We start from the raw sequence: 23092 nt of genomic DNA, 5'->3' as shown, positions 1-23092 counted from the left end.
GAAGTTTGAGTACTGAGAGCATTGGCTTTATAACTCACGTTCTTGCACCGATGGTGGAATGTTCTGTATATTGCAGTGGTGATCCACTGTTGGTAAAAGTCCAGAGATGATGGTTTTATTTTTAAACATTTCAATAAATGCCAGTTTTGCTGTAATTTATGGTCAAGCTTAAAGAAAAACATGTTCTTCAACACTCATGTTTTCTTTCTTAGTTTAAAAAGTTCTTACTTTGCGAACCTTCGTGTCATTCCAAATCTTGATGACATTCATGTGTCGAACACAAAATGAGCCAATTCTAGAATGTCGATTTCCATAAAATGAAAGTGAATCGGGAGCACTGCTGTCTCTAATCCCCATTCACTTTCATTGTATGGACTTACAGAGCTGAAATATTCTTCTAAAATCTGCAGAAGAAAGGGATGTCATGAGGGTGAGTAAATGAGAGGATTTTCATTTTGAGTCAACTATCCCTTTAATTCAAATTTGTATGTTGGGAATTAAATTTAAGCACACAAGAATAATTCTTACTTACTTTATAACAGTGTTCCAAGGACGGGTATATTACGCATAAAAGACACTAGTTTATTGCAAACAATCTATTGCAAATAACGGAGAAAACTCTTGTGCTTGCATTGAATTCTTCACAAACACAAAGGTGTTTCTGGTCCCAAAGTCAACATTCCTTACATGTCAGAGTACATAGCAGCAAAGCAGAAAATGCATATGTGAAATGATTCCTTAAGTTACCTAGTACTGCAAAGTGAAGTTGTGAATTGTCAGCTCTATGCTACATGTATACGTACCACTGATCAGCTGAGTACTACACAATTGCATAACATACACATTTTCTATTAACTGCAGTCAACAGCATCAAGACATAAACCTGGGTAAATGTTACAAAAGAGAACCTCCCACAAGGACTCTGGAAACTACAGATATTCAGTATAAATGGATTAGCTAGTGTTGAGGAATTCAAACATGAAGATCAGCTAAAGGTGGCTTACACATTAAAAGTAAGGACTATGAATTAAGTTCTAAGGGAGGCCGGTATTCCAACAAACAGTTCATGGTCATTACAAACATTTGTTTATCAGCCTTCATAATTAAACGGTGCCCTGCTGATTTCAAGAGAGAGTTTGAAAGAACTCATTGTCTACAAACACAGTGGTCATGATTAGTATAGTTGTGCATTCAATTCTGGAAAGAAAATACATTTGTTTTACAAATGTAAACATGTACATAATTATAGGGGCTAGATTGTTTCAAGGATCAATATTAAACTATTAACACTTCTTTTAATAGAAATAGAGTGAATGTAGATTAGCAAAAATATTCACCATTCAGATTGCGAAACAAACTGTGATACCTCTAAGAAAATATTGTTAGTCAAGGGCTGTTCTCCATTTTCAGCTGTATTGCTTCTTGGTTTCTTACAGCATTCCAGGCCACAGGAATAAGTTTACATTTTTGATTACAATATAATCCTCTAGACATAATCATAGGCACATTTGGTACTTCAAGCTATTCCTCTTCGATGGACTTTTTCATTATCGCACAATGTCCAAGTCTTAAAGCCTCACCCAGCAAAACAAGCATTTTTTCTCGTTCATTTGTGTACCTCCATCAACTTCCTTCGTGGTCATTCAGCAGCTGATCTGAATGGATGGAGACAGATGAAAACTGCTCCTCAAAGTTCAGGAAGGGGTGGTTGTAATCTTTCTCCAGCATTTTCTTCCAGATTTTTACTGAGACAGGTAAAAACGGGTACAATAAATGAGTGGTTAGCTTGGTATTTTAAAATACTTGAAGTGAGAATGCTATGAAAATATTCCTGCTCTAAATGTCACCCAAAGATGATGACTATTAACTACGTTTCCATCAAAGGTTTTTTTTGCAACAAAAGTTTAGAGAATCAAAACAAAATGTACCATTATAGCTGATGGAAAATATTTTTTCAGTTTACATAATTTTCAGTGTTATAATATAAAAATTTGCTGATAATTTACACACTTAGCGACATCTGGGAGGCGAAAGGTACACAATTAGTGATACACACATTTCTGTATGGAAACAGCTTAAGGGCAGATTTCTTTTGCAATAAACCAAACCTTAAGCGACAAAGCGTATTCAAGATTTAAACTGAATAGATTCAGTTTTATTTGGTATTCCTTCAGTAACAAAAACAGTATAAAAAGTATCTTTGGATTACCATGCAAAATATCATGGTAAAGAATTCAGAAACGTGGTAATACCATATGATACAAAGACTTTACCATAGTAGAGCCACAGTATGGAGTTAATTTAGTTCCCAATTTAGCCTTGCCAATGTAGTGTAATTTTAAAGCTTAGAATCTGGACATTACAATGCATATAGCTGATCCTACCACTTCTTAAATTATGCTTTTTAATTAGCTGCTGAATAAGAACCATTTTGTTCTCATAATTTGCTAATTTATTATCATAACAATTATATTCAGTTGGTAAAAACAAAGTTGGAAAGAATCCTCTCTTTTTTGCAAATTTGTTTCAAACTGCATTGAGTATTATTAGTGCATGAAATTCTCACAGATACACATAAATATAATAAACAGGAGTGTCTTTGTCACGTTTTTCCTTATTACTTCCTGAAACACACATATAACATAGACAATGACATATTGTAACTTACAGAAGACTATCCCGATTCAAACAATCCCAAACACAACATAATATGATAAATAGATCTTGAAATATTCCTCAGAGTGTACATGGAAAGACAAATGCACAAAAGGGCACTCATCACGTTGTGTTTAAGTGTGTGTGTGTGCGCACGCACATGTCCGAGGACTTTGTGTGGGCAAACACAAATCCACACGTGTTCATCTAAAGGATTGGGATGCTCCTGAACTAATCCATTAATTTCCAATGGCTGGTCACTGTAGGCCAGGAAACACCACATGTGAATTAAGTGAAATAAAACCACTAAAGTTTTATGAAAGTTATTTAAAAAATTGTGTTCAGATGCCCGGAGTGAAAAAACTCTTTCAAAAAACTTCCAACTGGAGGAAATAAACTATAGTTCAGAAAAAAAGTGAATAGGTCAGGTTTGACCAGAAAACAATAGAAGGGTTAAAAACAACACAAAATCTTTTTAAATTTCAGCAATCAACTTCCACCTTAGTCGAATCAGAGTCTTTAAACACTCGAGTTCGTGTTGAGTCAGTCCAAAAGGTGCCGCGTCGGACTCAAGACCGAGTCTACAACAGGCCGAGTCCGAATTAATCTGTTCAAGAATTAAACTCAACATCAATATTTTAAACTTATTTTAACCTTCACAACTAAGAAAAACTATTTGTCAACATAAATGCAAAAAACTAATTATTCGTATCCTGCTGAACAAATTTCAAAGTGGTTTCAGAATGAAAGCATCTGCTTTAGGTGCATGAAGACAAAACTGTCCTTCAACACACTTCTTATCATTTAAATTATTTGTTTCTTTTCCCCTCCACTCAAACATACACCAAAGAAAGTGAAAGCTGCATTAGTCATTACAACCAGTTATTATCATTTCGAATTTTAATTTAGCTTTTATTTCTACTTAATTTTCAATTTGTCAATTCAATTTAATTAATTTTATATAAAATGATCCCTATCTAAAGAAATAATAGTTTATACTGAGATTTCTTTCTGAATCTTTTTTCTCTATCTTCTGACTGATTTGGGAAAGCACAGTACGAGTCAACACAGTAGTAATTATCACTCGCTGAGAAGCTACATCTCAGGTTTTTGACTGCAAATGCTACATCTAAAAACACTGGAAAACACAACTGATAATATTAGGTCCATGTTAATTTGCGGGAAATTGCACAATGCAGGGAAGTTCTGCCTACTGCTTGTGTACCTAAATCCCTGATGCGCCCATGTGCGTCTCGCAGCAGCTGTTGCAGAAGAAAAAAAAATTATAATTTACCACAAAAACATGGAGAATAATAATTTTGAGTCATACATTTAACAGAATTGCCAGGTGGTTTACAATAAAAATAAAATAAACATATAAAATAAAAACATCATAACCAACTAAATTCATCTCATAATATGAAGTTTGCCTTCATACACAAACTCAGTCATCGAATAATACATATATTTTATAGTCTATAATTAAATTGTAAACAAAAAATTTCACTGCCCAAAATATCCTAATATTTATTGCCCATGGTTGAATGCTGTGAATGCTGGACAAATGCTGTAAAGTTATGTATTTTAAGCAGCTCGTCACTGCTTTGAAAATAGTCAACCAATAATAAAAAGGTGTTGTTTATCTGTTTAGAGTTGATGTCTGCTTTAGCAATAACACTTAATAACAAAAATGATAGTTAATTCATCAAGCTATTATGGACCAGTTCAAGCTGACAACATTGCGTGGACCACAAGAGACTACAGAAGCCAACATGTATAGATAGATACATTATGCCTAAAAAGACTTAACACACAATATTAATACTATTTTTATTTCGATATGCTGTTTTTAGTAAACTGTGAGAAACATGATGTGGGTGACTTGTTTTTAACCATGATGAAACCGCAATGCATGCACCGCCTTAGCTGCACAAACGCCACATGCAATTTTACCAGCTGTCAGGTCCAGTGTCATGTGAAACTGCCTTGTTTAGTTTCTATTTCATTGGATGCATATCTGTCTTTATGTTTTCGTCATGCCAGCCACCTTGGTAGTCGATGTTCTACAGGAGTTCTCTGTAGTAACATTAAAGCGTATTGGCTGACTGATGAGCGTTCCTGTGAACATGCGTATGTGTGTGTGCATTTGTTTGCTTAAAAACAGTGAAACAACTCTAATTCAGATGCATGCAGACAGAGGGGTGTTCATTAATTTTTATTTTTTTCCCCATTGCATCATAAAAGTTATGGACTCGAAAAAAAAAAGTCCCAAATGCTCCAATCCGAGTCAAGTCAAAGACACGAGTTGCTTCCCATATCTCCTACTAATATAACTAAACTAAATACTATTTTTGTGTCTTATATATTCATACATACCTTGTAGGCCTGACAACAAGCAAAGGAACTATTTTACATTATTACATTTACCCATTAACAGAGTAGTTTAATGGATTAGTTCAATAAGAGGATAATACACAGTACTATGCAAATGTTTTAGGCACATAAGGTTTTTCACAAAAACATGTGTCTTTACATGGTTATTTTTATCTTCTGCGTCAGTGTGTTAATAGAAAATATAGATTTTAGATTCCCAAACATTTCTTTTGTGATTAGAATAGAAGAACAGTGAGCCCTGCAACAGATGTCATGGCCCCCACAGAGACCCCCCACTGAACATTGTGTCAGTCTGAGATTATATAAAAAGACAGAAGCAATTGAGACAAACTAAATAAATATAAGGACTGTGGTGAATTCTCCATTCTGTCAGCCAACAACCAAGAAAACCGTATCCAGGTGTACCCAGGAGAATTGGTGCTGTTTTGATGACAAGGGTCACAAAATATTATACTGCACTTTGTACGATGTTAATTGATCAATCAAAACTATTTATGGCATTACTTTTGAAAATATTTTCACTATACAACATTTTTCACAAGTGCCTAAAACTTTTGCACAGTACTGTAAATGCAGCATTGCTGGAAGTAACAAAAATGTTGAGGTATTCAATTAGTAAGGACTGAGTGAGTGAAGACGTACTGTATTCTGGCTCTTCAGGTTCAGAAGGTTCCACTGGTGGCTCCACTTCCTGCACTTCCTCCTGCTCCTGTGATGCTGACTCAATATTTGCAATCATCATCACTTCATAGGCCTTTCTCGCCTCAGCCGATAACTCAACCATTTTATGATAGAGGTCCTGTGGCCATGAAATAATTGAATGCACAAATATAGTTATCAGCAAAATGTGCTGAAAGGCAATTTAAACTAATGTAATTGGTGAAGTATCATGTTTGAAAGGACTTTGGTTTCTTCTAAGAGTTAACTTTTTTCTTTCTCTTAAGTGATTCCAAGCTGGGACTTACCTGAGCGCCATCATAGTTAAAGATGCCCACCAAGCTGACAGGGACAGCTTTATTAACACAGCGGCCCAGTGCCTTTCTCGACAAGGCGAACACAAATGGAATGCCTTGATCACGGCATGTTTCAATAATAGTGTGAAGAGCCTCATCTAGACCACCTGCATAACAAAATAGGCCATAGATCAGCTTTATCATACACAGTTTTTGTAGGTGCTAAGGCCTTCTCATATTTCTCCGGACTACAACTAAACTGAAAAAAATAAAATTAAAAATTAAAATAACCTCTTTGGAATGTTTGCAATCAATTAAATAGCAAGGAGATCATATTATACATCTTTGGTAACACTTTACAATAAGGTCCATTTGTTTACATTAGTTAACAACATTAGTTCACATATACTAACAATGAACAATACTTTACAGCATTTATTAATCTTGGTTAATGTGAATGTCAACATATACAAATACATTTAAAAATTAAAAGTTGCATATGCCAATATTAGTTAATACATTATGAACTAACAAAGAACACTTGCATTTTTATAAATTAACCAATAGCATTTACTAACTTTTACAAATAGAAACTTATTGTAAAACTTTGTCCACTTGTGTTAGGAATGTTTTTATGCTCAGAAATGTACTATTTATATATTATGTTTGTTCCTCTTAGGCAAAAAAAGGCTGGTTTTGCTCATTTAAGAGACTAATCAAGTTCTCTTTCCATGTGAAATGAGAAACTGTGTGTGCACACTGGCTGTAGGTTTTCTGTCGGGTTAAAACTTTTTTTTTTTTTTAACTGCCCCATCCTTTAGTAACATCTTCTTTGTAAAGCCTGTATTAGAGGTCTGCAACCCGACCCAGTCCCAACGGGATCTTGAGAACCCACCAGGTTTCGGGCCGTGTTAGGGTCGGTCAGCCCCCCTGAAAATGATCAGTGACCTTGTTAAAAATAAACTTCAGCCACTGTTTCCTAACGTTACAATCCTTTGGTAGTATATGCAAAGCTGCAGGTGCTACACATAGCACAAGGTTTGGTGTACTTTCTACTCTCGGAGTGGTTATGGTGTTAAGGAATAATATCTATCCTACTTTATCCTTTATTACCTCAACGTGACTGGGTTGGCCAAGTAGCTGATCTCTCAATAGGTGTTGATGATGTGTAAATATTGCTGTCGTATGATAATGTTTGGGTTTCTGACAATAGAAATCTAAGCCATTTTTGCAACTCCGTTTCAATAGACTGTCTTTATGGACAGTAAGAGTTTAAAAGCTACAGAATGTTTTCATAGTTCAATGAATACTTTACTCTCAAATGACCAAGCAAAATGTGATTCCTCATGACCCCTTTAAATGTCAATAAATGTTTAGTTGCAGATATTTTACAGAAAAGCCCCAAATACCATTGCAGCTTAATTAAGAAAATCTAAATTATTAATTTACCTTTGGACTGAATCCTTTCACAGTTGGGTGAGATGATAACGCACTTGACCTTCTTGAGTTTGAGGTGCTTCAGCACTTCTCTGAGGCCCATGACCAGACGCCGCTTCATCCTGGCTTTCATGGGATCTTTCTGATACAGACGATCCTGAAACCTCACCAGCTCCTTCAATAAGCCACTCACACATTCATCTACATCTTTGCTAAGTACCTGGTTGCAGTAGCTGTAGAATTAAGTACAGTAAATATGAATTTCACTGAAAATCAGTCATTCCTACATGACAAGAGAAAAAAAGATTTTCTTACTCTCTAAACTTCCTGCTGTGGATTTTGGGAAGATTGGGATTGGAACTGGGATTGCAGGTTTGTAATGTTGCATTTTCTACCAGACTGTTATCCCTGTCATTAGATGGTGAAGCAGGCTGGTCACTCTCTGACTCTTCAGTACCAACAACTTCAGGGTTGTCATCTGTATCTAATGACAAAAACCATTGTGACCATTTTCAATTCAAACATGACAAATACATGGTTAACACAAGAGCATCTCAGATTCCGAGCAACCCCAACAAAGAGGATGTTGTGTTTCATACCTGTAAGAACATGTTGGTCCTGGTCAGTCAGACTTGTTTCAGAAGGGTTTTCGCTATAACTAGTTTCCTTTTCACAAGGTTCGGAGGCCAAACTGGCTGGGTCTCTCTCCACTAGCAAGCGGTTCTGTTTTCTCTCCTCTCTTTCCCGCAGAATGACCTCAATTATAAAATTGCACATGTTGTGAAATACTGGTCAAAAATAGAGATTTGTCTGTCCACTAAAGTTTGAAGGTAAAGTGTGTCATTTCTATGCAACTACCAACAGAATTGCAAAAATAATCTCTGTTTTCAAACAGGTTTTCATATGTCTGCCATTGCCAAAAAGATAGTCCTGCCCCAAACTCACACCATTGGTTGTGCGAAAGTTGTTCTGTTGGACCCAGTAAAACAAGCAGATTGCAATTCTGTTTGGTAATGCTAGTGGTTTAAGTGGCCTACATTATAAAAAGCACTAATCTTACTCTTTTCAGTGGTGTTGGTTTCTTTGCCTTGGGAACTTCTCGTTGCTTTCCCTTTTTCACTAAAGGACAGGTGGAGTCCAATGGGTTGTGTGGTGTCTTTTCTTGCTGCCATGGCTTCTTCTGAACTGAAGGGTCTTTGTGTACTACAGGCAGAGCTCCACCAACTAAGAAACCAAAAAACAAAAAAACAATTTAATATTAAATTGTATCTTACAAATACATAATGCTTTTGAGCAATCCTTAAATAACAAAACAATCACTATTTAAATTTGAAAGCCAAATACCTGATAGTATTACTGGCCGCTGGTCTTGTTTTGATTTCTGAGACTGTTGCTTCTGTTCAAGAAATGTCAGCATGTTTCCAAGGTCAAGCTGTACAGGAACTTTTGACTTCTTCTGACTAGTCTGCTGTGATAGGAATTAATGAATGTCTGTCTTGCTTTATTCAGAAAAGAAAGTTTTACTCATTTAAATTAATGGCCCATTTTACATTGCATGGTCTCATCAAGTTTAGTCAGATTTATTCTTACTCCCAACAGACTTTTACAAGTACAGGATGTATGAAATGGCTTTTTGGGGTTTAAGCATGGCACAAAGAAAATACCAACCTGTGTTTTCTTTGTGTCTCTAGAGGCAGAATTTGATGTAGTGGATTTGAATTTTATCTCCGGATTTAGAGACAATCCTTCTTTCTGTGCTCCAGAATGTCTTTTGAGTTCCTGAATCAATACAATTACAAATGGTTCAATGCAGTAAATGAACAGTTGCACATTTCAGTCATCTGTATTCAGTGGATTTGTATGCAGCTGTATTCAACTGCTGGTATCAGAATATGCTCTTGCCCAATGAATTAACTCACAAATGCAAGCGACAGGTCTGGAAACTCCTCTTCATCCTAGAAACATAACTTAGTCATTCAACATTACACCTTTGCCAATTTAAGTTAACTAGAGAATGCCAGAAAGTGAGAAAAGAAAGAAACATATGTCAAACAAATACATTTACAAAAGTCAATCCCAAAACAGTGAATACGTTTGTGTAACATATCAGTCAATTAATTTACAAAAAACAAATTCAACTTGAAATTTGGATCTCGTTTTAGATAACGTCACATGATATACATAAAGAGATTTCACCTCAAACTTTGGTGGTTCCTGCTGAATGAAATGTTCCTCTGGTGTCTGCTCCTTTATGTCTTCAGAGGCTGTTTTGGATTTCTTCTTTTTCTTTCTTCTCTTCTTCTCTGCTTTCTGTTCTGCTGGTTGTGCCGATAAATCCTCCTTGATACAGTAAAACATGTTGTAACTTTTAACCTTTAGTTGTATAATATATTGCTTCTATGTAGAACAGTATAGACACAACATGATGATGGGCAATGCAGGAGTGTACCTGAGAGGATGCACTGGCTTTAGGAATTTCCTGAATTACTTTGAGAGGCTGAGAGGCAATATTTGCCCAGGATGGTGCAGGTGATCCAATGGGATTGGATAATGCACTATCCGGATCTAAATAAGATTGGATTTCAAACATAAAGATGCATTTAATTTATTTCAAATGGACTTCTCTAAGATGGAAATCTAATTTAGGAAGAGTTTATGCTTGCTTATACAGCCAAGTTACACATCTATAAGTAGGGATGTCCCGATACCACTTTTTGGAGAAGGAGTACAAGTACTGATATTTCCTTTTTGGTTCTCACTGATATCAACAGAATTCCATTAATAACCTACAGTTTATTTACATTTTATCAACACAATGGGGTCTAAACCAGTGAATGAATTAAAACTGTAATAAAAAATAACTAGAAGACTTTATTTTCAACATAATATTGTATTATTTTTATTAAATTATATAAGATTATAATTATTATTAGTAGTAGTAGTAGTACAGTAAATATTACATAACTATATTCAATTATTTATTTTTGTCATACTTTTTCCATTTAAATGGAGTTTTTATTTTGGTGGAAGCTCTTATTTTGCAGTGAAGCACTTTCTGTTTCTGTGTGTTTTTGAAGGAAGCTTCTTACTTCTGGAAAAGCAGATCGCTACATTACCCAATATGATTATTAAGCTGCAAAAGGCTGCTATTAATTAAATAAATCTATAGTCTGTATGTGCCTCACACTACTAAGTGTACAGTATTAGTGCTCTGGTCACTGTCCTCTGCTACAAACAGAGAACGCAGTCCTCATAATGATGTTTCAGAGGTCCTTAGTAGCTGGTTAATACAAGATCTATTTACTTTGAAGCCCACATCACATGCAAACTATATATTTATCTCATTATATCACAGACTTTGCAGTTTTATATCACACCAGGACATAATGTGTTTTTAATTTGTGCACTGAATCAATACCTTCACTCATTCCACTTGATGGGACTTGCTGAGCAGACTTGGTTCTTCGCTTTGATACATTCTAATATTGATTAAAAAAAAACAACAACAATTGCCAAGTTTAGTGAGCCAGCGCAGCCAGGAGGTGTTGGTAAGCAGTGTGTGCTTGAACAGAACAATGTGTTCTTTGGCCCAAACCACCATGCATGAAAGTTACCTTCCAGATGACTGCTGGTGACTGCTGTCCCTCTGCTGGCATGACTGCACCAACACCTGTTGATGGTTCCTGGTGCCAAGAGTTTGCTGAGGGGTTGCCGAGTGTGATGTCACCCAATTCAGGGAAATCTGCCAGTTTCATTTCAAATGTGCTACTACATGTAACTGCTGATTTGGCTCTGTCAGCAGGGTTTGGAGTAGGTGTGGTCCCTCTGTAACCTGGATACAGAAGGGCATCATTAATTTAAAGGGACAGTTAACCCCCAAAAAAATAAAATTCTTTCACCATTTGCTAGGGGTGTAACAATTCACTTGTTTTCTCAATGCATTGATAACTAATCCTTCCAATTCGTATGTCAAGCATGCTCAAACCATTTGATACAGCTGCCAACTCTGCATGGCCACTACTGAAATAAAGTGCTTCATGGGAAAACTTAGCAGTAAAAGATAAAATAGTAAAATAGTTACTAGTATAGTCTAGTCGATTGCTATAGTCTAAAATAGTCTAGTCGATTGCTCCTCTTTTCTTTGAAACTGAATGTAGTGAGATGATGCTATTTCATTGTTGTAATATCTGGATTAGTTCACTGATTTAGGGTTCCCACAGTCAAGGAAAACCTGGAAATATCAGGGATTTTTTTTATTGTGATTTTCAGGCATGGAAATTCATACAAATTAATAACAATTGATATACAAATTTTTTTTATAGTGAAATATGAAATACTTAATTTTTTTCACCCTTTTTCTCCCCAATTTGGAATGCCCAATTCCCAATGCACTCCAAGTCCTTGTGGTGGCATAGTGACTTGCCTCAATCTGGGTGGAATCTCAGTTGCCTCCACGTTTGAGAGCTTCAATCCACGCATCTTATCACATGGCTTGTTGAGCGCATTACTGCGGTGACATAGCGCTTGTTAAATTGTTAAAACACCACTTATTAACGGTCATCAGTATATTAAAAATTGTAAACCATGTTTGGAAACTGTCTTGGAAAGTGCTTTATGACATAAGCTTGTTTACTGGCTGTTAAACAGTGTGATCTTTAATCTTTTACTGCGACCTCATTGGACATGGACATTAATTTGGCATCGTTCATATAAACACTGGTTTGGGGACCATACACAGTGATTGGCTAGCTATTCTACGTGGCATCCATGCACAACTCACCACGTGCCCCACCGAGAGCGAGAACCACACATTATAGCGACCACGAGGAGGTTACCCCATGTGACTCTTCCCTGCCAAGCAACTGTACCAATTTGGTTGCCAAGGAGACCTGGCTGGAGTCACTCAGCACACTCTGGATTCGAACTCGTGACTCCAGGTGTGAGGCCCCCTGGAATACTTTTCTTTATGCTCAGCTTAAGTGTTTTATCAGCACACTGCACTTTTTGTTGTATTCCAAGTAGCCTGTTAGTACAAGTATTTAATGTGTTTTCTTTCAAGTTAGTCTGTCTGTCTTTTTCTTGCTTAAAGGCAAAGTTCACCCAAAAATGTAAATTCTCTCATCATTTACTCACCCTCATGCCATCCCAGATGTGTATGACTTTCTTTCTTCTGCTGAACACAAAGATTTTTAGAAGAATATCTCAGCTCTGTGGATCCATAAAATTCAAGTGAATCAATAAAGCAATCCAATCACTTTGGGAGTGAAACAGATCAATACTTCAATCCTTTTTTTGGCGATTCATAGTAAATAAAAAACAACTTAAATATTTATATTTTCTCACCCACAGCTATTATATCGCTTCTGAAGATATTGATTAAAACACTGGAGTCATATGGATTACTTTTCCACACAAACGTTTGGAACAACATGAGGGTGAGTAAATGATGAGAGAATTTTCATTTTGGGTGAACGATACCTTTAAAATTATGCGTTTTCATAGGAGTCTTAAAAGAAATGCTTACCTCTTCGGTCTGTTGATCTTCTGCTGATTCTTTTATCCTGGGAGGAAGGCTCAGCTCTATTGTCCTGCAAGATTGCAAAAGTTTTACCATGTTTACATCTGCAACAAAATACACAGGTAAATCGTTTAAAACTAAGCTGTCAGAATGTCCAGCCTGGTTTCACCTTGTTTGAGCCGTCATTTAGTCCACTATGATGAGTTTTGAGAGAGCTGTAGCTGTGTTTTCTTGGTGTTGTGTCATACTGATGGTCTACTGATCTTTGCCTTCTCTTAAACCAGTCTTCACATGAGGACTGGCCTGTTTGATCCTTCGGTGAAGATCTAAAGTACAGAAATATCAGAAGATGAAACCTGAAGTTAAGGTTCTGGGTGATCACAGATATTTTAAAAAATAAATAAAAACTTTTTTTTTATTGGAAACAGTTTTCAAACACTTTCATTAACTTTAATAACATTTTAAACAATATAAAATGTACTCATATTTTTTAAAGTACCACATTTACAAATTCTTAACCCCTAGTTGAAACTTTGACTCTTATACAATTTAATATTCTTGTCATATTCCTTGATTCATACATATGAATCATATTGCTTTGTGGTGGCTGGCTCTGACTGGTGTATTTAAGAAAGACACTACATAGTTATATTTACCTTTTTAACTTATCCTCCATTTTTGTCTCGCTTTAGCAGAAGGCTATGCATCAAACAACTTCAGTGGATTCAAAACTCCAGCAGCATTCAATATCTGTGAGCACAGAAACAGGTTCAAAGAACACACACTGTTCATTAAACATGTACTCACTTAAATTACAATTAATTTAAAAAATAAAAAAAAGTCAATCACACTGTGTATGGTCCCCAAACCAGTGTTTATATGAACGATGCCGAATTAAAGTCCATGTTCAATGAGGTCGCAGTAAAAGATTAAAGATCACACTGTTTAACAGCCAGTAAACAAGCTTATGTCATAAAGCACTCAAAGTCGCTTTCAGGGCCAGACAGTTTCCAAACATGGTTTATAATTTCTAATACACAGATGACCGTTAACAAGCGGTGTTTTAACAATTTAACAAACGACGAATACGCGTTTCAATGTTTAGGAAGAAGGACGTCGAGTGGATCGGATCTGTTAGCCGTCAGCTAGACAGTAAACATCATGCAAACTTTTTTATTTCTCACTTAAACGCTTCGGCTTCAAAACCTACATGTCAAATAGTAGATTTAGTAGCGTATTTAGCTCTCGACAGCTTTCAGCAGCTCTTCTGTGCAAGGTTTACCAGCTGAGCCTTATGGGATTTCTCGATGGCTCTTCAGATAGACATCATCTGAGCCCTTGTAAACAAACGTGTTGATGAACGGATGCGCGCTACATACGTGCAAATATAGATTGATATCATGATAGTTCATACCTTTCCATATTTAACATCCTCCATTTTAAAACCCCGTACTCCGTTTGTCTCTGGTGTGAAACTAGCAGGCCAAATATTTAGAGATTAAGCTCAAAGTTGACAACTAGCTCTGTCGGTGCGGGGACTCTTATTTTGAAATGAGTACTGAGAACTCGTGTGGGATGTCCAGCAGCTGTGCACACATTTTTTTGCTCCTAAATAATTTAATATTAATCTTGAAACGTGTATACAATCATGAACACTCACATAAGATGAAGACTCCAGTTTTTGAAACCTTATAAAGGCAGTTTATTCTATAGGGAGAGGGTCCCCTCATGGGAGCAGCCATGTTTGAATCACATGACCACTTGTGCTGCCTTCACGTGCTATTGGAATTATCGTACGACTTTCACACTCAGAAGTTGCACATGAACGACCCCTCAAGTCATAATTAAGACTGGGAGACTCAATAGATAATTTTGAAACCTTATGCCTCCTACACACTACACAACTTTCAAAGATGTCTTATTGTGGTAACGTTCATATTACACAACTGTCTGTCTTGTAATGGAAGTCATAGGGTTTTCAAATTACACGAGGATTCTGCGACAGGGGTGGACACATTACAAAACATTTCACTATTGACAAATCCCTGACGACTATGTCTGGACTCCAAATTACATTTCACAACAGAGTACACATGAGAAGTGATACGAGATACGAAAACAAATGCACGATCACATGTTTTGCATTTCAGAATATGAGGCATATGTTTTTAATCATATATATTATTGGTTTTAATTTGAAAAAATACCTCCTGAAAAATCAACCTATTTGCTCACCTGACTGTCCAAGAGAATTTGCAGTTTCAATGTCCCACTCATTTTCCCTCCATTTCTTTGGAGACTTTCTTGATACCAGCCATGCTAGTTGATGTTCTGTTGCAGGGTTTCCCAACCTTTTGTTATTTGTCATATTCTATGGCACACCACTATCCCACATAGTCTAACCATTGTCAGTATTTTTCCTTTTCAAGAACTTGTCAATGTTTTCTGTCGTCTTAGAAGCATGTTTACTTGTAATGTTTGAAATTGGCTATGCCAAAAAAAAAAAAAAGGTGCTTGCGTTAAAACTTTCTCATCATCCGTCATATTGACGGACAGTCATACAAAATCCGTCATAATCTATTATTACCCGTCATTTTAATTTTCACATTTTAATGATATAAGACTTAGCTTAAAAATAGCTTTTATTTTCGTTCACATTTTCCGTTTTAATAATGAATTTACAGGACGAGCATATAGCAGATTATACATTTATTTATTTATGAAGGGAACAGATGAACAACAGAGACAGGAAGCAGATCAATGCCCCCCACCCCACACACACACACAGGGACAGCGGAGGCAACTAAACCACGACATATGAACAACGCAATATTAAAAAAAACAAATACAATCAAAATATGAACAAAACACATAAAAATGAACTGAACAGAACTCAATCGAAAACGTATCGGTTACCTAACGTAACCTCGGTTCTCTCTAGATGAGGGAACGAGTATTGCGTAAGCTAGCTTACGCTACGGGAAAGATTCATCCTTTCTGAGATATTGAAGCCAAAAAATTATCCTTAATTTTTGTATCCATTGTCAACGCAGTGCGGCAGTTGCAGACCTTGAGCGGGCTAGCTAGCGAGCTCATAGGTTGCTCTGCGGCAACTGCTGCAGCCTATAGACGAGCTTGGGCGAACTCGCATCCAATGAGAGGCGTCCGCGCGCTCACTGCAACAAAGCCCGCCAAAATGGGCGTGACTAGAGTGCATATAAGCGTAGTTCGTAGGCTGGAACCCTGGTTTTCATTGACTGAAGCGAAAAGTCGCTCGTGGCGCGAGCACGGCCGGCTACGCAATACTCGTTCCCTCATCTAGAGAGAACCGAGGTTACGTTAGGTAACCGATACGTTCTCTTACGAGAGGTTCTCTCGTATTGCGTAAGCTAGCTTACGCTACGGGAACCCATTGTCAACGCCGTGCGCGCCAAGCATCCACTGTATGAGCCCCAGGGAATTAAGGGGGGACCCGGGGGAGCCCTTATGAGTGGGGAAATAATATTTGGCCGGCAAGAATGCGGGTCATTGATTGTGTAATACATAAGCACATAGTGGGAAGGGAACGACAGAGCGGCGGTGCCGGTCTGTGTGGAATGTGTCCCATCAGTGCAGCTCACCAGGGGAGCTGTAGCATATTAAACCGCTAGTAGTTTTGCCTGCAGAGCGGGCACTTCCATATTGTAAAATCTGACAAAGGTGGACACACATATGTCGTGAATGGAAATCCCGCTGGACCATGCCCACGAGGATGCCATGCCTCTAGTGGAGTGAGCCCTAATGCCCAACGGGCATGGCAGGTCTTTTGACGCATAAGCAGCAGCAATAGCGTCCACTATCCATCTAGATAGTGTCTGTTTCGAGGCGGCGAGACCTTTGGTGCGCCCTCCGAACGAAACGAAAAGCTGCTCAGAGCGTCTGAAAGCGGCGGAGCGCGCAGTATACAACCTCAGCTCTGTCCTTTGCTCTGACCGGGCAAAGGAGATTGGCGTCGCGTTCATTATCGGGTGCTGGCAGCACCGATAGGGAAATGACCTGTGCTCTGAAAGGAGTACCGATCACCTTGGGAACATAGCCGTGTCTAGGCTTTAAAATGACCTTGGAGTCACTTGGTCCAAACTCAAGACACGCAGCGCTGACAGACAGCGCGTGAAGGTCTCCCACACGTTTGACTGATGACAGGGCAGTCAGAAAAACGGTTTTGAGTGAAAGGTATTTCAAATCCACGGATTGAAGTGGTTCGAAAGGGGGGGCTTTCATAGTTTCGAGAACTATAGAAAGATCCCAGATAGGAACCGATGGGGGCGCGGGGGTTCATCCTTCTAGCTCCCCTGAGGAAGCGGATGACCAGCTCGTTTTTACCCCATGACTGGCCGTGCAGGGGTTCAGCGAACGCCGCAACGGCCGCCACATACACTTTGAGCGTGGATGGGGATCTGCCCTTATCCAGCAGCTCTTGTAGAAATACGAGCAGCGACGACACCCCACATGTCCGCGGGTCCAGGTCTCGGTCGGTGCACCATTTTGAGAACACAGACCATTTTGACGCATAGAGTCTTCTCGTGGAAGGGGCTCTAGCGTGTATGATGGTGTTTATTACTCCTTCTGGCAGAGCGACGGGTAGTCGTTGATCACCCACGCATGCAGCGCCCAGCGCTCTGGGTGGGGATGCCAGATTGTGCCGCGAGCTTGAGAGAGGAAATCTGCTCTCACTGGGATGGGCCACGGCGCTGTCAGTGACAGCTGCGTAAGCTCCGGGAACCATGTCTGATTCTCCCAACGCGGGGCTATAAGGAGCACCGAGTGACGCGTTTCCCTGATCCTCTGCATTACCTGTGGCAATAGCGAGACGGGAGGGAAGGCGTAAAGCGGGCGTCTGGGCCAGTCCTGGGCCAGCGCGTCCTCGCTTTCGAGAAAAATATTGGGCAGTGAGAGTTCTCTTTGGACGCAAAGAGGTCTATCTCTGCTCTGCCGAATAGGTGCCATAACGTCTGGACTGTTTGAGCGTGCAGGGACCATTCCCCTGGGGGAATATTGTCTCTGGACAGTCTTTCCGGGCCGTCGTTCAGGTGGCCTGGCACGTGCGTCGCCCTCAGCGAGCGCAGGTGGCACTGGGACCAACTCAGTATGCGTTTCGTCAGATGGAAGAGGTTCCTGGATCTGACACCGCCCTGACGGTTTAGGTAGGATACCACAGATCTGTTGTCCGAATGGACCAGGACGTGGTGACCCTGAATGACCGGGAGAAAGCGCACGAGCGCGTACTCGACCGCTATCATTTCCAGACAATTTATGTGAAGGAGCTTTTCCTGAACTGACCATAGGCCGAAAACCGGAGAGCCCTCGCAGACCGCGCCCCAACCCGTGTTGGACACGTCTGTCGAGATGACTTTTCGGCGAGATACAGCTCCCATTGTCACTCCCCGCTGATACCATTCGGCCACTGTCCAGGGCTGCAGAGCTGAAATACAGGTCTGAGTCACCTTGATGGGCTGGCGGCCTGTGGCCCAAGCCCGGCGAGACGCGCGGGTGTTTAGCCAATGCTGAAGCGGGCGCATGTGCAGTAAACCCAGCTGAAGTACTGCTGCAGCTGAGGCCATGTAGCCTAGCACTCTCTGAAATTTCTTCAGAGGTGTGAGGCTGTTCATCTGAAATGACGCGGCTAGTCGCTGCACACGGCGCGCGCGCTGTGTAGATAAGCGAGCCGTCATTGCCACTGAGTCTAGTTCTATTCCAAGGAAGGAAATTGCCTGACTGGGCTGTAGTGAGCTCTTGGTCCAATTGACTGCAAGGCCCAAACTGTTCAGATGACTGAGGAGAACTGTCCTGTGAGACAGAAGCTCCGTATGTGATTGTGCCAAAATCAGCCAATCGTCCAAATAGTTCAGAATTCGCAAACCCTGACTCCGCAGGGGTGCGAGCGCCGCGTCCATGCACTTCGTGAAAGTACAGGGTGCTAAGGACAGGCCGAACGGAAGGACGGTGTATTGATAAACCTGGCCGTCGAAGGCGAATCTCAAGAATGGCCTGTGACGGGATTTATCTGAATCTGAAAGTATGCATTTTTCAGATCGAGAGAAATAAACCAGTCCCCCTGGCGCACATGCGCGAGGAGTTTGCTGGTTGTAAGCATTTTGAACGGTCTTTTTGCAAGCGCTTTGTTCAAAACCCTGAGATCTAATATTGGTCTGAGGCCGCCGTCTTTCTTGGGGACAAGAAAATAACGGCTGTAAAACCCCGACTCGCTCAGGGGAGGCGGCACTCTCTCTATGGCCCTTTTGCACAGAAGGTTTGCTATTTCTGAACGAAGCATGCACGCTGCTTCCGTGTTCAAAGTAGTTTCGAGCCGCGCTCTGAAGCAAGGAGGACGGCGATAGAACTGTAGCAAATAGCCCTGTTTTATTGTGCTTAACACCCATTCGGATATCCCTGGAATATCTTCCCACGCTTTGAAGCGTAATGTTAGAGGGTGAATGGCCAAATCGCTCTGATTGCCGCACACAGCGCGCTGAACAGAATGTGTGAGCGCGCTTACTGTGCTTATGCTGGACTGCTCGCAGACAGCATGGACAGGCTGTTCTGTGAGTGACTTCCCGATTGAGGTGAATGGGGAAAGAGTCATGTCTGTTAAGTGATGCGCAAGCATAGCCACGGGCACGGGACTTACATACAGAGAAGTGTTTGCTGGCCGTGTGACAGAGCGGGCAGAGAATGGGTGCGCGCACGTATTCGTGAGCGCATTTATTGACTCTAACACTCGAGTGGTTCGTAACCGCTTTTGAGTGTGCTCTGATGGGGACACGGAACGTGTAATGCTTGTGTGTAGAGGTGAACACTAGATTGTGGGCACATTTTCTACACATAAGGCTGGTCGTGTGACAGAGCGGCCAGAGAATGGGCGCGCGCACGGATTCGTGGGTGCGTTTATTAACCCTAACACTCGAGCGGGTCGTAACCGCTTTATGTGAGTGTGCTCTGATAGGGACACGGGACGTGTAATGCTTGTGTGTAGGGGTGAACACTGAATTGTGGGCACATTTTCTACACATAAGGCTTTATTTTGGGTCGCTGTGGAAACGGCGTTTGAGTGCAGGCAAGCGGGTAATATCACCGGCTTGTTGGCTGCTGAATCCACCTCTGCAGTAGCCTGAGAGAAGTGGACTGACAGGGGGCGTACGGGACTTACATACAGCTGGCCGTGTGACAGAGCGGGCAGAGGAGGGGCGCGCGCACGGGCTCGTGGGCGCGTTTATTAACCCTAACACTCGAGCGGGTCGTAACCGCTTATGTGAGTGTGCTCTGATAGGGACACGGGATGTGTAATGCTTGTGTGTAGGGGTGAGCACTGGATTGTGGGCACATTTTCTACACATAAGGCATGTTAACTCTTTACAAGATTTCTTTGGGTCGCCGTGAAAACGGCGTTTGAGTGCAGGCAAACGGGTAGTATCACCAGCTTGTTGGCTGCTGAATCCACCACTGCAGTAGCCTGAGAGAAGGGGACTGACAGGGGGCGAAGCTTTGACGGTGGTCCGGCCGTGGCGGGACTGAGCCGTCGTTTTCTCAACAACGCTAGGAGGACTTCGGTTGCTCAGGCTTCAGTACAATCTTAGGCCGAGGCTAGCAGGGGGGCGGCGGTCTGCGGCGGCTGTCTGAGCGCGATCGAGGGCGGCCGCCCTGTCGACGCTGAGAAGTCTGGCTTGTTGAGCTGGGCGCTGTGAAGAGGCTTGTGCAGGAGGCTGGTCACGTGTGCGGCCTGCAGAGGAGCTTGCGCGACGAGGCAGAAAGAGATTCATAGCTTGGGCTTCGAGAAACGGTCAACAATGCCACTCACCGCGGAACCGAAGAGACCAGACAGAGAGAGCGGCGCGTAGTGCGTTCAGCTTCTCACAAGTCGGCTAGTCAGATCTGAAACAGCCTCTGTCTGTAAGACGGCCATGGAATGCAGAGCAGATGCGGCTTGGCCGGCGGCGGTATAGGCGCGGCCAACACAGGCGGAAGTAGTTCTGCAGGCCTTAGACGGGAGCACCAGCTTAGACCGCCATCTCGCGGAGGGCGGGCAAAGGTGCGGCGTGGAGTCTGTTGGGTGCCTGCTCAGGGGGCGGTTACCACTCGAGCCCGAGGCGGTCGACGGCCTGTGTGAGGAGGCGCGTTAGTTCCCCTTCGACTCCGGCGCGGGTCCTGCTGGATTCCTGGGCCGAGGAGGAGGCGTGTGAGCCTGACCACTCCTCGCTGTCCGAAGCCATGATGGAACAGCCCTTATCCTCCGCTTCTTCGTCCGAGATGGCAGCAGAGCAGCCGCTCGGCGGCAACTGCGCGTCCCGGGTGGGCGGGGAGGGTGAAGGCGATGCTCGAGGGAGGGGCTCCGGCGAGGCAATCGCTTCTACCACTGGTTCCGGCAGCCTTTGAGAGCGGCGCTTTTTACTGCGCGGCTGAATGGAAGGCGGCGCGGCGGCTTCGGTCCTGAGCGCTTCGAGTCGAGCCCGCAGGGTCGACATCGGAAGCTCCTCGCAGATATCGCATCCGCCTTCAGCGAGGGCGAGCTCTGCATGCCCCAGTCCCAGGCAGAGAGCGCAGATGACGTGGCGGTCTCTGGTGCTGAGAGGGGCGCGGCATGAGGCGCAAGTGGAGCGAGGCATCTTTAAAAAGACACTCGTACTCTTTTGTGAAGTTCATAAGAACTAGCTTGCTTTAAAAAGGATACGTCGCCGGATGGCGTAGCTCGCAGGACGGCTGAAGGTGGCGAAGACGGCCGGCTTCTTCGAGCGCTGTCCACGCTTGCTTGATGCCCCTCGAACGGCGACGCGGCTTCCAGTTCAGAGATGCGAAGAGCTTCGCTGAAGAGAAGAAAATCAGGGTTCCTGCCTACGAACTACGCTTATATGCACTCTAGTCACGCCCATTTTGGCGGGCTTTGTTGCAGTGAGCGCGCGGACGCCTCTCATTGGATGCGAGTTCGCCCAAGCTCGTCTATAGGCTGCAGCAGTTGCCGCAGAGCAACCTATGAGCTCGCTAGCTAGCCCGATCAAGGTCTGCAGCTGCCGCACTGCGTTGACAATGGATACAAAAATTAAGGATAATTTTTTGGCTTCAATATCTCAGAAAAGATGAATCTTTCCCGTAGCGTAAGCTAGCTTACGCAATACGAGAGAACCTCTCGTAAGAGAACTCAAACCTTCCTCCTGGTCCGCATCAACTTAAACTCGCCTGTGTGTAATCAAACGCATCAGGGAGACTGATGCTGAGGCAATTGTCATTATATTTTGTGTCTTTGCCTCGGACAGACGACTTCTCGTGGCAGTTTTAATTTGGTTCTGGAGGCTGAACCCAGCGTCAAGCACTGCAATGCCCTCCATATGACAAGAGTTACAGAAAGCGACACAGCGGGTGATTTTACGAGTTTCCCACATAAAAAGTGGGAGATGTGCACACACTAGTGTGCCGCAGCACAGTGGTTGGGAAACACCATTCTATTGCAGGTACATCAGGACCACTGAAACTTCCAGTGCCCCGTTTCTTGCTCTCTTGTTGGCTGTAGGTCAACACTGCAGTTGGATTCAGTCAAAAAACATTTCACATTGCATGATTTGGAATCGCAGACAGGTCCAGATATTTAACATGCCAGATATCTTGCTGATATCGGTGACACGTCAGCGCTTCTCTCAGATCGCTCACGGGAACGAGTTCCGATTTGCCTACGATTTCGGGCTTTTGTCGGCGATTTCCACAAAACTGTCGGCGAGTGAAAATAGGGCCTAAAATCGTGTCTTATATACTCTGCATTAGCTTCTGAGATGGAATTAGTCGTTTCTGTAGTGAATGACAGGTTTTATAATTTTTTTCTAAATACAGCTAATTGTTAGGACATTTCAGTCATATTCATTTATGTATATCAGCAACTATTTGATGCATGTTGTACATTTATACACCATTAAAATAGCTTTTATTTGACCAAAATTGCATTATCGTCAGCAGGCTAACTGACGAATATATATTATGGTGTGAAAATAAAAGTTCCTCAAGAAATATATATGAAAGAACGTCGTCCTGGCGTCGTCTGCATTTCCTGTTCTTTCTGAAAACAAAGCACTTGACTGCGACATACTCGTAATTACCACTTCCGAAGTGGGAAGTA

The 23092-nt window shown here is 41.6% G+C and overlaps 1 protein-coding gene across 4 annotated transcripts; it reads right to left on the bottom strand.

Annotated features, from left to right (window-relative positions):
- Positions 1-561: 561 nt before the first annotated feature.
- On the bottom strand, positions 562-14496 carry LOC127625259 (selenocysteine insertion sequence-binding protein 2-like). Of its 4 annotated transcripts, none has more exons than XM_052100438.1 (19): positions 14372-14496; positions 13614-13707; positions 13127-13283; positions 12964-13027; positions 12573-12647; positions 11054-11271; positions 10858-10918; positions 9889-10004; positions 9636-9779; positions 9359-9394; positions 9108-9218; positions 8784-8907; positions 8500-8663; positions 8039-8195; positions 7755-7923; positions 7452-7672; positions 6015-6169; positions 5692-5848; positions 562-1745 (listed from the first exon to the last, which is right to left on the bottom strand). In XM_052100438.1, exons 2-19 carry the CDS (start codon positions 13631-13633, stop codon positions 1624-1626), a joined length of 2271 nt encoding a protein of 756 aa, XP_051956398.1. In that variant the 5' UTR covers positions 13634-13707; positions 14372-14496; the 3' UTR covers positions 562-1623. The 4 variants fall into 4 exon arrangements, with proteins under 4 accessions (XP_051956398.1, XP_051956413.1, XP_051956403.1 ...); XM_052100453.1 differs by having other exon boundaries at positions 8784-8904; XM_052100443.1 differs by lacking the exon at positions 14372-14496 and adding an exon at positions 14168-14292.
- Positions 14497-23092: the final 8596 nt, after the last annotated feature.

The sequence above is a fragment of the Xyrauchen texanus genome, chromosome 3 (assembly GCF_025860055.1).
Source record: "Xyrauchen texanus isolate HMW12.3.18 chromosome 3, RBS_HiC_50CHRs, whole genome shotgun sequence".
NCBI lineage: Eukaryota > Metazoa > Chordata > Actinopteri > Cypriniformes > Catostomidae > Xyrauchen > Xyrauchen texanus.
This window is presented reverse-complemented; position numbering and strand designations above follow the sequence as displayed.

What these genes read in the sequence shown, in the direction of transcription:
- LOC127625259 (XM_052100438.1), bottom strand. Translation starts at nt 13,633, where the DNA reads ATGGAGGATAAGTTAAAAAG. An exon ending in AGGAACCACCAAAGTTTGAG is followed by an intron (nt 9,395 to 9,635) that starts GTGAAATCTCTT and finishes TTATGTTTCTAG; the next exon opens with GATGAAGAGGAGTTTCCAGA. An exon ending in GGACCAACATGTTCTTACAG is followed by an intron (nt 7,924 to 8,038) that starts GTATGAAACACA and finishes TTTTGTCATTAG; the next exon opens with ATACAGATGACAACCCTGAA.